This window comes from Scyliorhinus torazame, chromosome 18 (genome assembly GCF_047496885.1).
Source record: "Scyliorhinus torazame isolate Kashiwa2021f chromosome 18, sScyTor2.1, whole genome shotgun sequence".
Taxonomy (NCBI): domain Eukaryota; kingdom Metazoa; phylum Chordata; class Chondrichthyes; order Carcharhiniformes; family Scyliorhinidae; genus Scyliorhinus; species Scyliorhinus torazame.
Window position 1 is genome coordinate 9164804 of NC_092724.1, and position 14438 is coordinate 9179241.

At 37.0% G+C, this 14438-nt stretch overlaps 1 protein-coding gene across 1 annotated transcript in view; it reads left to right on the plus strand.

Moving 5' to 3' along the window:
• Window positions 1-12623, plus strand: part of LOC140394925 (guanine nucleotide-binding protein G(q) subunit alpha) — a 156977-nt gene extending 144354 nt beyond the window's left edge. Inside the window, exons 5-7 of the mRNA XM_072482118.1 lie at window positions 2551-2680; window positions 3060-3213; window positions 5019-12623. Of these exons, the coding sequence (XP_072338219.1) occupies window positions 2551-2680; window positions 3060-3213; window positions 5019-5209 (475 nt within the window). The 3' untranslated portion in view covers window positions 5210-12623. The remainder of the gene's footprint in view (window positions 1-2550; window positions 2681-3059; window positions 3214-5018) is intronic.
• The last annotated feature ends 1815 nt before the right edge of the window (window positions 12624-14438 follow it).

Genomic DNA, 14438 nt, shown 5'->3' on the forward strand with positions numbered 1-14438 from the left:
GACCCCTCCAAACAAGGTTATTCTCTCCTCCAACCTCTTATATTGGGCAGAAGATACATAAGTCTGGGAACACGCACTAACAGATTCAAAACCAGCTACTTCCCGCTGTTACCAGACTCCTGATTGGCCCTCTTATGGACTGAACTGATCTCTATTCTCTAATGTGATGTAACAGTTTGAGCCTGGCTCATCAAATCAAGGCACATCTTGTAACAAGAGACAAAAGAATACTGTGTACTTTGAAAATAGCTAGTGTAGCTATTGGGAGGAGCCAGGTCTGACTGAACAAAGTAATTGCTTCCAAAGCTCTAATCTTAGAAGAAGGTTTTCTGCTTGGTTCTAAAAAGGTTCCTCTCTTCAAGGATTCTGCCCCACGATAAGCAAGTAAAATGTAAGTGATATTTGAAATATATGGGTTGCTTAATGGGGATTAACAGGCAGGTTTCAGAAAGCAATTTGAGATGTTGTAATTGTTAACTCTATAGCTGTTTCTTTGTTGCTGATGTGCTTAATTCTGTGTTAAAATTCAAGTTTGTTTTAGTATAAAAGCTGTCTTCCTGTCTGTGTTGTCACTCCTGGGGTGCAATAACATATTGTCACAGCTTTACCAAATGCAAATAGTTGGATTCTAATCCGGGATCTTAACAAAAATTGGGGTTCTAGTCCAGACCTATAACATTTGTATTCTTGCACATTTTCAGTTGACTGAGCAATTTGTGAGGAATTATCACAATGAGGCCAATAGCAGATGTGAACCTATTAGTTAACTTTCCTGATTTTTCCAATAGTGCAAGAGAAAGGAAGGATTGATTCCATCCCAGTTACCATAATTCATAGCAAAAATTTGGGAAGATTTAGCAGTGTTGTTTGATTACCTTACTCTTGACTGACAGTTCCCCTGCCACCACCGCCCCAATTTTGTAAGGACCATCAATTTAAGAATTACTTTATTCCCCTTTCCTATCTATTTCAGCTTCCTGCATAAAGCAAACTGACCACGAGGATGGTCTTCTCTTGAGTCAGCTCATCCCATTTTGTTTATCCCTCTTTTGGTAAAGTGCACGGTCCTCCAGTTGGTATTTCCGTCGAGGTGGAAATTCATTGATTTTGGAGGAACTAATCTGCAGCTCTCCACTGTTTTGTGATAGTCACCACTTTCCTGTCACCCCATTCTGATAGCTGTAAGTAGGCAATCACATGAAACCAATGACGACTTGCATTTTATAATTTTAAAACAGTAAAATATCCCAAGGCACTTCACAGGAGCATAAACCGACAAAAAACTTTAACTGGTGTAAGAGTATCATTTAACTCTAGATGGTGTTTGTACCACAAAACCTACATAGCTTCAACTCAGGATTTTTGGAGCATGCATTAAACTACAGGAAAGGTGGTTTCTTGAGATTTTACACCGTACCAGGACCTACAAATTCAAAATGTGGTCACATTATATGCTTTTTGCAGCTATTCTGGACTGCATGGTGCTCTGCCACCGGATAACCTTTTGCCATTTTTTTTACATTGTTTATAATTCCTCTTGTTAATCTTTCAACTGCATTTGCATTGTATTTCCCGTACAGTAATCAGAAGAATTGAGAAACATTTTGACAGCTGTGGCTCTTACTGTAATGTGTTATATTTTAATCAATGTGTAAAACGTGCTGAAAGTAAATTACTGTTCCATTGCCAATTGTAAAATTAGCTAGGCTTTGTCCTTTTTGTTGCTGAGGATTTGAGCATATTCCATTCAAAAATGTAGTTTCGATATAATTCTGGTGTCAATCTAAATATATAGAAATAACAAAGTTTTAAAATTGCAAATTTTTGTCCCAGATGTGTCTGTCTTTTCCCTCTGTCCAAGCAAAATTGTCCTGATCACCCTGTTCCCCATATTCCCACATCCCCTTTTCCGTCATCTACCTATTTTGAATGTTGACATTTCTGCCTCAATCGCAAAGCCTGGAACTGAATGTCACAATGTAAAGAATGTCCTCTATCTGCATCACTAATATTTAATCTTCTATCTATGGGCCTTGTTTTTGAGTCCTCAACCGCTGGAAATAGTTTGCTTTTATATAGTCTGTCTCATCCTTTCTTCATTTTTCACACTTGTTTCATATCATCCTATCAATATTGTTCAAATAAAAAAAACATGTTTTTCAAGCCGGTCTTCATATTTCCACCCGTCTGCCATCACCTTAGTGCACTCTCTAAAGCCTCAATATATTTTTCCTGTTATGTGGAGTTCAATCCTGCACATGCTCCCCTAACTTTCTAAGCTTTAATAGAGGTATTTAATATTTTTTGTTGACGAAAAAAATGCAAACCAGGGTTTTAAACATTTTCCCCCCCACTTTGTCAAGTGGTTGCTCTTTCTGGGTATAATCGGCCATGGGAATATTGTGCAAAGCATAGAAAACAAATACTAATCAATCCCTATACGAGTGATATACATTGTTTTTGTATTTAATGTATCATAGGATGATAGTTGGTGACAATTTATTATTTTATGTGCTCCCAAATATTACTTCATTGTACTTTATTTTTTAGAATGGTGGACGTCGGAGGCCAGCGGTCAGAAAGAAGGAAATGGATACATTGCTTTGAAAACGTGACATCCATCATGTTTTTAGTAGCACTTAGCGAATACGACCAGGTTCTTGTAGAATCTGATAATGAGGTGTGTGGATTTTTAAAGTGTCAGTCTTCAAACTAATGTTGCATTTGAGACCAAAATACTTAAATGTCAAAACATCAAATGAGAAGTACTTTAGCAGATTGAAAATATTGTATGTTGGAATGCAGTGTGAAAAATAAATTGTGTGATACTAGTAAATTTTAGGACTTTCCTGTTTGAATATTTACATCTAAGGAAACTAATTTAATGATTAGAATCATAAATGTACTTTGAAACACTCATTATTAGAAACCTTTCTGAAAATGTTGTGTGAAATTAAGTTTGCAATACATGCCACATCATGGTCAGTTGAGTTTAAGATCAAAGTGCCAGAAACACTTGGTGCAGCTTTCAGCCGTTATTCTTACAACTGTCTTTCCAGAATCGAATGGAGGAGAGCAAAGCACTATTTAGGACGATAATCACATATCCCTGGTTTCAAAACTCCTCAGTCATTCTCTTCTTAAACAAGAAGGACCTCTTGGAAGAAAAGATTATGTACTCCCATTTGGTTGACTACTTTCCAGAGTTCGATGGTAAGTAGTGAATCCCTGGATGTCAAGTTTCTTTTGAGAGTTTGGGAAAGTTGGGGCCAAAAATAGCAATCTTGAACAGAGGGTGGAGTATTCCGAATTCGAAGCCTGCTTGTGAGATCATTGCACAATGGTAAGTGGGCGAAAGAAATATGTTGGATTTTGTGGTTAAATGGATAGCAAGAAATCGAAGGTACAGGAATATCAAAAAGGTGTTGAATATATGTTGCATTTCAGAACTGTTAGTTTTGTCTTCTCTTTTGAACCACTTGTTTCTACTGCAAGTTTTGCATAAATAATCAATTTTTTCAAGTTTGATTAAGTGGTTGGTTTTACACCATTCCTGCTTTTGTTTATCGGCAGTTTTTGTTCTATACAATCATGGCATAAATTGCTTAACATATGTTTGTACTTTTAATATTGGAGGCATATTAAATTTTTATAAAGCAATTGTGAGCAGTACTTGGACTTCACCAGGTTGTTGACTTGCATCGTGAGAGATGCCAGACTTGTCCCTGCTCTCCATCTGAAACATAGCTGGTTACTTCTTGCCTTTTGCTATGACACTCATGGAAGCTGCTTGTTATTGGCTCAGCTTGCTCTCTTCTATTAAGCTACTGGAAAAACATTGAATAAACCAGAAACTCACCTCTATGTATCCAGTTACCACCTTTCTCAAGTTTGTGACTGATCTATACTGCCTTAGTGTGAAGCTAGTGGTGGTGATTGGGAAATTACAAGTTTGTCATTGGATTTTGTTGGATCACGGGATAGAAATTGCACTAATTTGTACATTAAAGGCTGTCTTAAAAATCTGCACAGTGTTTTGCTGGTTAGCAGAATTAGCTTATTTGCTCCATATGTAGAATAATAAATCCCTATAATGGAGAAATTCTATTGAAATTCTGATCCTCTAGGTTATATTATATTCCTGAGATTACTGTCCAGTACCATAATCTTGAAAACCTCAGTGTAAGGGAGTGGTTGTTGTCTTTTGCCAGCAGTGTCACTTAAAAGTCTCTACCCTTGACATATGATAATTCTAAATTTTAGTCACTGCATATCATGCAGGTGATGATCACATCTGAATTTGATGGGTTTCGTATCGACGAACAGCGAGGAAGATTGCTCTTGACACTTCTAAAGCTACACATTAGGCAAAATCTCCCACAAAGCTTGTTCGTACATGCATGGCCTAGCAGATCCCAGCAGTGTGGCTGGTTTACAGGAGGATCAACTGCACATTAGAAAAATATATGGGAAAAGAACATTTCAGCTCAGCTTCCCATAATCTGAGCTGCAATATAATGACATATCAGTAATTTAGTTGTAGTGGCGTTGTTCAATGCAGAATCATAGATTTGCAGTGCAGAAGGAGGCAATTTGGCCCATTGGGTCTGCACTGACCCTTGGAAAGAGCACCCTATGCCTGCACCCTATCCCCAGTAACCTCACCTAACCTTTTTGGAAACTACAGCGGCAATTTAGCATGGCCAGTCCACCTAACCTGCACATCTTTGGACTGTGGGAGGAAACCGGAGCACCCGGAGGAAACCCACGCAGACAAGGGGAGAAAGTGCAAACTCCACTCAGACGGTCACCCGAGGCCGGAATTGAACGTGGGACCCTGGAGCTGTGAGGCGGCAATACTAGCCACTGTGTCGCCCCACATCATTATTAAGAAATTATTAATTGCTTCCTGGGTATTACAATGTTCAATATATAGTGTTTTAAAGCAAAGCAGCCTTCATGTCTTGCTTGTGAAGAAAAAAGAAAGCCAGTTGCTATTTTGTACATGTGTTTTCTAGGTCCTCAGAGAGATGCACAAGCTGCTCGGGAATTCATTCTGAAGATGTTTGTTGACCTGAACCCAGATAGTGACAAAATCATCTACTCTCACTTCACATGTGCCACAGACACCGAGAACATACGTTTCGTTTTTGCGGCTGTCAAAGATACAATTCTACAGCTGAACCTGAAGGAGTACAATTTGGTCTGACCGGACCAAAGAAAAGGAAAAAAGAAAATTTAAACCATAATGACCGCAATTGTTATGATCTGTGAAGTTTGCAAACTGTTAATTGTCATCCTGGATTCTTGTATGTGTATCCACAGAGTTGTAGCTTCTTTTAAAACAAAGATGGTTTTATTCAATGCAGAGTCAGGGAGGGGCAGGGGGGACACATTTTTAAGATGCATCTTTTTGGGTGCCAATCTACATTTCCATTTTTTTTTTTCAAATATCGCTTAATAACTAGCTGTATAACAGATAGTTGGCTTGAGCTGCAATCTCTTTAATGCTTGTTCAAATGAAGAATAGCAGGTGTTCTTCTACTTGCCAAATCAAAATGCAATGCCATTCCCGCTCGATGCTCTTTCAGTTACGCTGGCCTTCTGCTGTCTGATCACAGATAAGCCCTGTGCTGCACAGTGATGATGTTTCAGGACTCTGTCTGACAGAAACCAAGCCATCACTTGCATAATTGATGTACTGTTTCTGGTTTATTTGGGTTTTTTTTCTGATCAATGAGAAAGTATTGATACTGTGATTTATTTTTTGATTTAAAAAAAAATAAATTATTGATGTTATACATATAGTTTGCTACTTGCTGTATTTCAGCCATGGACTACAAAGATGGGAGCTCACTAAGCAATAGCAGGTTGAGCAAATATCAGGGGGAAACGGGGGGGGGGGGGGAATTTGCTCAAGTACTTAGAAACCTGAGAAGTGGAAATAATGATTACTTGGCAAACAAATGAAGCCAAATCTAGTATAAAGAAATAAGCGTATTTATCTAATTTATGGACCAGTATACTTTGGCTTGATTTCAGATCAGAATGTTTCTGTACGAGTTGGTTTACAGATACTCAGCTGTTGCCAAACTTTAATTTTTTTTTAACTGCTGTACACTACAATGGCAAGTTATGGCGTTTTTATTTAGGATGACTTGCTAAACTAAAGTATGTTGACAGTTTATGCTAATTTTATTCAGATGAGGGGTTTTAACCTTGAAAGTTTTTAATAGGATAGTTTTATGCAGTCAGGTACTTTTACAGATTTTTTAAAATATAGGTATGATATCAGGCCTGTTTGAAAAGAAAACCTCCGTCTGTGTTTCATAGGAATGCAGGTGCCAAGAAAGTTGCACTACACAGCTCTTAATTTGTGTGATTTCTCTCTACAAAGGTGAAAGGATGGCTTTTATAACTGCTGCACAGTGCCATAAATACCTTTATGTTAAAAAGTTTTAACCTCTCCAAATGAATATTGGGGCTACTTTGTATTGTTAAAAGTTGAAGGCTCCCACACTAGTGACTTGCATATTGTGGTAGAGCAGAAATGGCATGTGTTTTGGAAAAACTGGTATCTGTGCTTTTTCTGTTTCTTTTCATGTAATTGGAGATGTATATTTTCCTGCATTCAAATCACTGCTGCTGCCCACTCAGTATCCTCAGTAACTTTCCTGGATTATGCATTTTCATTGTAGCTGCTGACTTCACCAGCAGGAGTTGGCCTGTCATTTGCTCTAGATGTTTTTCCAACAAAAAGGCTCTATATCCAGAATTGTAATTGTTAATTTAATACTAAATGGATCTTCTCACACTAAAACAACGGGATTAGGTTAAACAGACTAGAATGAGTTAGAACAACAGTTATGAGATGCAGCATTTTACCTTTTATTATTTGACTCTAATCGAATGAATGCATTTTCAAGTGTCACTGTTCAAAATTATAACTTTAGCTAATTGATTTCTGTTGTATTTTATAATGATGGCTGATTCAGAACTAAGTAAACCTTAGTTTGATTGTAACAATATTTCAAATGTGGTTGAAGTTGTAATTTGGTCAGCTGTGAATTTGATATAATCATGTGTAATGGTGAGAATTGTACTTTGGTCCTAAAATGTTGTCGTGTCTGAACAATAATTTATTCGTAATTCATTGTACAAAGAGAGGACAGTAAATGCTAAAGATTTTGATTGGAAGATCTGTGTTAAAACAGGTGGCAGCAAGAAACTTTTTTTCAACCCAAACATCAACTCATTTTTATTTAAAAATGATTTATAGACTTTACTCTCAAAAATCTAGAAAACTCTGTGTGGCATTTATATTACAGAATATTATTTTTGGTGACTAATGTGACTTCACCTTCAGTTGTAGTTACTATGAATTCAATCCCCTTTCTGAAAATTGACTTTTAAAATTAGACGTTTGCCATATTAGTAAGTGTATATAAAATGTTAAATGGGGCACCATTTGAATTAACATACCCTGTTCGATCTTGTGCTCCTATCTGTGGCAAATCCTAAGCAATTCGAAAACTCCAAAGTTACATTTTGAGTTATTTTCAAGAGTTGTTGCATATGGGAGTAATAGCTGTCATATACATTTGACTTCATTTAAAATACCTTGAATGTCAGGTTAGGCTGATAATTGAAGGAGAATTATGATTGTATTTTCTAAGTTTTAATTTATTTCTGGTCTACTTAGGCTGTTGTTAAAACAGGCCAATATTCTGTACACTACAAACCATTACTAAACACTCCACTACCCTGCAAAATGTTTTTGTTTCTGGAAAAAACGAAATGCCATTATTTTAATAAACCAATGTAGTAATATGACCTGAGGTTTCCTTAACTCTTGAGTTTACATGAAAGGTCTTGGGAGTTTTGATGACTAGAATGTGTTAATGCTTACGTTTGCTCAGTTAGAGAAAAAGAACAATATTCTTTTCAAGAAAATTGATTGGGAGAAAGTAAAGAGGAAGTCTGTGTTGAATTCTGTGGCAGTGAAGTGAAGCAGAGTGCCTTACCTAATCCTAAACTGATTTATTTGCCAGTAATGTATGTGCTTAGTTTTATTCTATAGAGCTAGAACAAAGATTGTTAGTCAGCTATTCATTCTTCCTCTGTTCCCCTTGTAATTACCACTTGTAATTTTGACAATCCAAAAAATGATGAACTGCAAGATACCTGTGTATCTGTACAATTCAGCAGTGGAACCAAAATGTCATGAAATCTTCACAAAGGTAGAGAATGTGGGAATGTTACACTTCCTAGTAGAGGTTTGGGGAAAGCTAGGTTTGCTGGATAAAACTTTTGTTATCCTGGCTGAGTAATCTAAGTATCTAAAACTTGGTCATATAGTAGAATAAAAGCTTTACTTGAATGCGGTATGCAGCTAAATCTGCCATATAATAAAATATGCATGTCTTCAATTAGGAATATTGTGTCGAACTTTGCCCACACGTGACCTATATCTACTTTCTACGACTGATGTTTTTACAGAATTTAATACAGAAGGAGCCCGTTTGCCACATTGTGCCCTTTCCGGTAGTAGCAATCCTTTTCATTCATTCAGTAGGAATGATTTAATTCACTCAAAATGAATAACTTCTGTGCATAATGTATATTATATATTTTTCCTTTGCCTGAATGATATTGTACAAATTGGAATTTACAGTAAATAATGCTGCTTCAGATTACTTGGTGTTTGCAGTAGCATATTATGTTCTAAACTTTTCAACATCTAATTTTTCAGAAAGAATGTCATTTTTGCCTAATTAGGTATGAGTTTCAGAGAAAGTTAACAAAATTCTGGAACTGAACTTCTGGTGTGCGTACATTATCAAATGTAACACCATGTTTTGTTTTAATGTCAAAGGGGAGACGACATTATTCTTGATTGATCTCATTTTTAAATTACACTAAGCAATTTTCTACTGTGGGCTGTTGGCGATCTTTTAGCTGAAAGTGTGTGTCTAACACCTCTCCAAGTCCCTTAGAAAGGAAAAACTGACTTTTTTAAGCGTAGTTTGTTTACAGTAGTTGTGGATTTGATGGATAGTTGCAGAACATGTAGCTTTTGCACATGTTACCCACCTTTAGCCAGGATTATTCAGTTCAAGACAGCGGACGTTCAAGGCGGCATACGTTCTATCACAGTGGAAATTCAAACTGAACATTTTCAAATGTAAACGAAGCATTAATTTTCAATTCTAATATTTGACAAAAAAGTATAGCTTGTTTTAACCTAAAAGCCAGCCAGCCTGTGTAAATAATATTTTGATCCACTTTATACCCTTTGCCATCCAGCATTTCCAATGGAAAATTCCTTTCACTTTGGATTTTTAAAAATAATACACAAATTTTAAACTAACTGGGTGATCCATGTTTGGCCCTGGGTTCTGTGCAGATTTCAGTATGTTATGCAAATCTTGCGTGCATGATGTTGAGAACATGGACCCATAGTCAGAAAAGGTGACACAATGCATAGTGTTGGGATACCAATTTACACTCTTTGCACAATTTCCTTTGTGAATATGGGTCCCTGTGTGAGGAGAAATAATTTACCAAATTGTGGTGGTAGGTAGTTTTAACTTTTACCCAGATTTGCAAAAAAATGTACAAAATGTATGTAGTGTACGCTTGCATGATATAGGAAACTAAAAATGGGAAATGTCTCTTTTCTATTGTATTTAAAACAGGGGACCAAGCTTCTGTCAGGAATCCTATTTTAATTTTAGTCTTATACCTTGTGGAGGACTAGAAGGCTTCTTGAATTTAAAAAAATATATTGTTGGCATATTAGCAATTGCATTATAATAGTAATCTTCCTAGCTATCTGTTCTACAGTATTGAGAGCTGCCTAGGTATTTTTCCACATTGCTTTCACCATTATAAGCTTCTGCTTTTGCCAGTATTCTGAAAATATTTTGGGCAAGCAGATGAGAAATAGGGGATTGAGCGGGCATATTAAATTGAATATACCGTGGTTGATTACTTTTTGTACATTTGATAATTTAGATTATGCTGGAGGAAACACCTATATGTATAACAATGATGATGTCACAGGATTGGGGCTAGTTCTGTAACATGTGCAAACATTTATTACTACATTAAAATCAGCCATGTAAGTGTTTGTTTCTTGATTCAGAAATGCAGTTTATTGAACTCTAGATTTCTTGGGCTTTTCACACAAGGCAAACCTAAATAAAGGTGCAACGTAAACCCTATTTTACAGTTAATTATTTTGGTTAACATTTTTTTTTAAAAATCGTAATTCCTTTTATATTGTCTGCCTTGTTGCATCGTTAATGAGTTTGCCAAAAAATCATTTTTATAACTAAAATGCCATTTTTATAATTCATTTATTTAGCATTCTTAAAGCACGTAGTTAATCTTCCTCCGCTCCTCCTCTCTTTCCTTCTCTCTCTCTCTCTCTCTCTCTCCTCCTCCTCTGTCTCTCCCCCCACTCATCCAGCTTGGCAGTTCCAGCAGGAGCGGAGCGATGAATCCAGTGAACGTTAACCAATTTCAATGTTTAATTCAAGTGTGTGAAGTTGTGCTTACAAATTTTAAATAATAGATAAATGTTTCACTATGTGAACTTGATGGTAATATTTATGATGCAACATTTGTTCTGTAAAAAGGTATTTACAAATAAAGTGCCAAAGGGTCTTTTAGAAAAGGGGATCACTTCAGCTGAGCATTAGAATTTTAACAAGTACCTGGAATTTCTCATATTCCTATTGTGTGCTGTTATGGGGAGTTCCCAAAGGTCCAGCAATTCTCCCACCAGAAAGAGTAAAGACAACAAATAGTGAATCAGGTTGATTTCTTTGTAGCTCATGGTGACTCTCAATGTAAAGTTTTAGTGTAACCTTGGAAGTAATGTGAAGCGTAGGGTCTTGTATGGAGCAGAGAGGAATATAGGAGAGGAGATTAGAGTTCCTGGTACGGATGGGAGAGAGCATTCGCCCACAGTTTGTGCTTATTTACCAATTGTCATCTTTCCATTAAGTTTTTTTTCTCTCTATCCTTTCTTCCCAAGACCCCTCACTCTTCTTCTCTACATTCCTACATTCTGCCTCTTTCCAGCTAGGTTATTGGATTTAGTCTTTGTTTCTGTTTATTATTAGCTATTATTCAGAAGCCTAGCTGTCCTAACATTCATAAGGGACATTAAGAATGCTCTATTGATGTTGATGGATCGATATTGTTCTCATAGGGGCCTTGCTGTTCAATTGTGGATACGAGGATAGCCTGTCTACTAATTGTATTTTCTTGATATGTTGGAAACGGAACAGCATTAAATGTCAACGTGACAATATTCCACCAGGTATGAAGGCTATAAATAGTGGCACAGGCAGCTTAAATGTAGATGAGCAAGACAGGACTGAAAAGTCATAGAGAATGGATCTGTTTACTGAATGCCACTGTTATAGGCACAGCTTTTGAGGGAGCAAAAGTATGGATTATCTTAACGAACAATGTTGTATCTGTCTGCACATCTTTACACTACAAAGTTGAGAAGCTAACAGTTGCATATCATTTTGGTCAGTCATTGGGAAAGGGGTGGGTGCAAGAGAATATCTAATGAAACATCTGTTTTTATTGGAGAAAGTGGCATTTATAGCTACTGCAGAGCCACGGTATGATTGATTTATGTAAATTTTGCAGATTGCATTGCTCAATGGTGACAGCAGTAGGGCGACAGGAAGATTTAAACCTTGATTGCCAGCATGCTGCCAAATCGGCAGAAAAAGCTTATGGGGAATTGTTGCCATACAGATATTTGAGTGGGGAGGGACACTGTGGAAACAATCTTTGACTTTGCCTAACAGGGCAATTCATACAGAAGCATCCTTGCTATGATTACGGTACGAAAAGCTCCATGTGGAAAAATAAGCCTGTCAGCCCTGTGGGAATAATGCATTTTGAGTGGAAAAGTCATCTTAGACTTCAGTAAGGTTGCATATCGAATGAATATTATACCTCTGTAGATGTCCTGGCTTCATGCAAAGTAACTGTTCTGTCATGGGTCTGGATTGTTAACATTTTAGTGTTCATTTGGTGGAATATTCAAACTTCATATTTTGTTGTGTATTTCTATGCTTGTAACTTGAAGAAAATTGAAGCATGGCAGCCTTCGGCAGTGGTGTATTGAACTAAAATATGTATTACTGATCTTTCACAGATTTTTTTTAAGTAAACCAAATGTAAATTATGTAGAATAATGAATTAAAGTGTGCCAAGTCCCTTCTTTGTAGTGCCAGACTCTCTACAAGTGCCAATGTGGTGGAAATTTAGGCTGGACTTGTATATTAGGTCCTATTAAAAGGAAACTTTAAACTATTTAAGAGCTATAACTGCTGTTTTTAAATTGTGTCAATTTAATGCATGTATTGTTGTTTGGGGAGGGGCATCGTTTTTGAAACATAAAAAGAAATCTTGTACAATAATTACCCAAGAAGGGTCTTACTGGTGATTAATACAGTATTTTCCGGCCCTAATTTTGTAATAGTTTAATTTGACCTCTGTTGCTTGACCCTCATGGAAACATGGACTTGATTTTCATATCCTTATCCTGAAATTCTCTGTTTGAAATTGGAATAAATTTTGTTCCTATATGGCTTGCAATTTGTCATTATTTTAGTGAAAAATATAGTGTATAATCAGGAAACATGTCAGCACTTGCTGATGAAAAAGACAAAGATTTTCATTTATAACAGAGCTCATCATTTCTCATGATCTCAAAATGCTGTGAACTGTGGTGACTGTTTCTGTGGACGCAAAGGATGTGGGTACAAGGATTGATTTTTATTGAAATGTATTTCGTACGGTAGGATCAGCTTCAGATATTTATTTCTTCGTATTGCAATTAGCTATCTCACTGACAAATCTATCTTGTTATATTTGCCTCAGTTATTCAAAGAAGGTTGTAGACATAGATTATCATCAATGTCCCCACTGGTGAACCACCTTTTCAAGCTTTTGGCCTACTTTATCATTAGAATTCTTCACCTTAATGCTCAAAAATCATTCTGCCCTCCTCCAGGAGGAACTCCATCACAGCCTTAAACCTTAATAAAGGAGTTAGCCAGGCAGGGTAAATTTTTTAAAATTTAAAACATCCCTGCGGAGTAGTAGAAGTATTCATCAGATGGTCAAAGTTAATGACAGCAGCAATTTCCCAATTAAAACAAATGCTTTGTTTTAAAAGTGTCTTGGCTATCACAAGCAGTGCAGCTCAGATGTGCAATTCAATTGTATGCCCAACTGAGATTGATTCCCTTCAAGAAAGATTTTGTGTACCAAATCATACTTGTTCATATCGGGAAGTAAACAAGAGGCAAGAAGCCATCTTTAAAACTGAATGAATGAAAATCGCTTATTGTCACAAGTAGGCTTAAAATGAAGTTACTGTGAAAAGCCCCTAGTCGCCACATTCCAGCACCTTCCCGTACCAGCCTCCCCAAACAGGTGCCGGAATGTGGCGATATGAACAAGTATGATTTGGTACACAAAATCTTTCTTGAAGGGAATCAATCTCAGTTGGGCATACAATTGAATTGCACATCTGAGCTGTACTGCTTGTGATATCCAAGACACTTTTAAAACAAAGCATTTGTTTTAATTGGGAAATTGCTGCTGTCATTAACTTTGACCATCTGATGAATACTTCTACTACCCTGCAGGGCTGCTTTAAATTTTGTAAAAAATTTACCTCGCCTGGCTAACTCCTTTAATGAGGTTTAAGGCTGTGATGGGGTTCCTCCTGGAGGTCAACTTTCAGGTTGTGCTGCATTCTCAGGCACAGCATTTTACAAAATCCTCGACTTAAAAACAAGATTTTTTTTTAATCGTGAAATGTCAGTGGTGGATGCATTTGATCAATTGTTCATAACTTGAGGGTCATACAATGCAGCTTAACATGAAATTGCAGCAAAGATTAAATTGAAAGAGAATTGGGAATATGAATGGATTTTGAACTTTTGTACCTAGTCACTGGAGCAACAATCAACAAAACAAATACAACACACAGTATGGCTGGACAAAAGCCAAAAGAAAGTACAGGTCAGAAGGTCTGTCAGTACTCCGATCAAAATGGACCTTGAATGGAGAGTTTGCAGCATAACAATGCAAGCTGTGGAGGGTTTACAGTGTAGACAATAGGAGCCAGGCAAGGGATTGGGTGGTCAGTCAGCCAAGGGGGATAGGGTCCAGAAAGATGGAGGTGGGTCTCATGGACACTGAGCTCAGGAAGACAGGTGAAGGTAGAGAAATATATAAATTGAGGGCTAGGGAAGGGGGAAGTCTGGCATGTTTGGCTCGCTGGGCTTTGGGAAGTGGCAGAGATAGCTGATTGGATGTTCTCTTGGTGTCAGAAATCCATGTTTTCCTTGCACTTGGGAGGTGAGGGTGGAGGAGATGGGAGAAGGGTT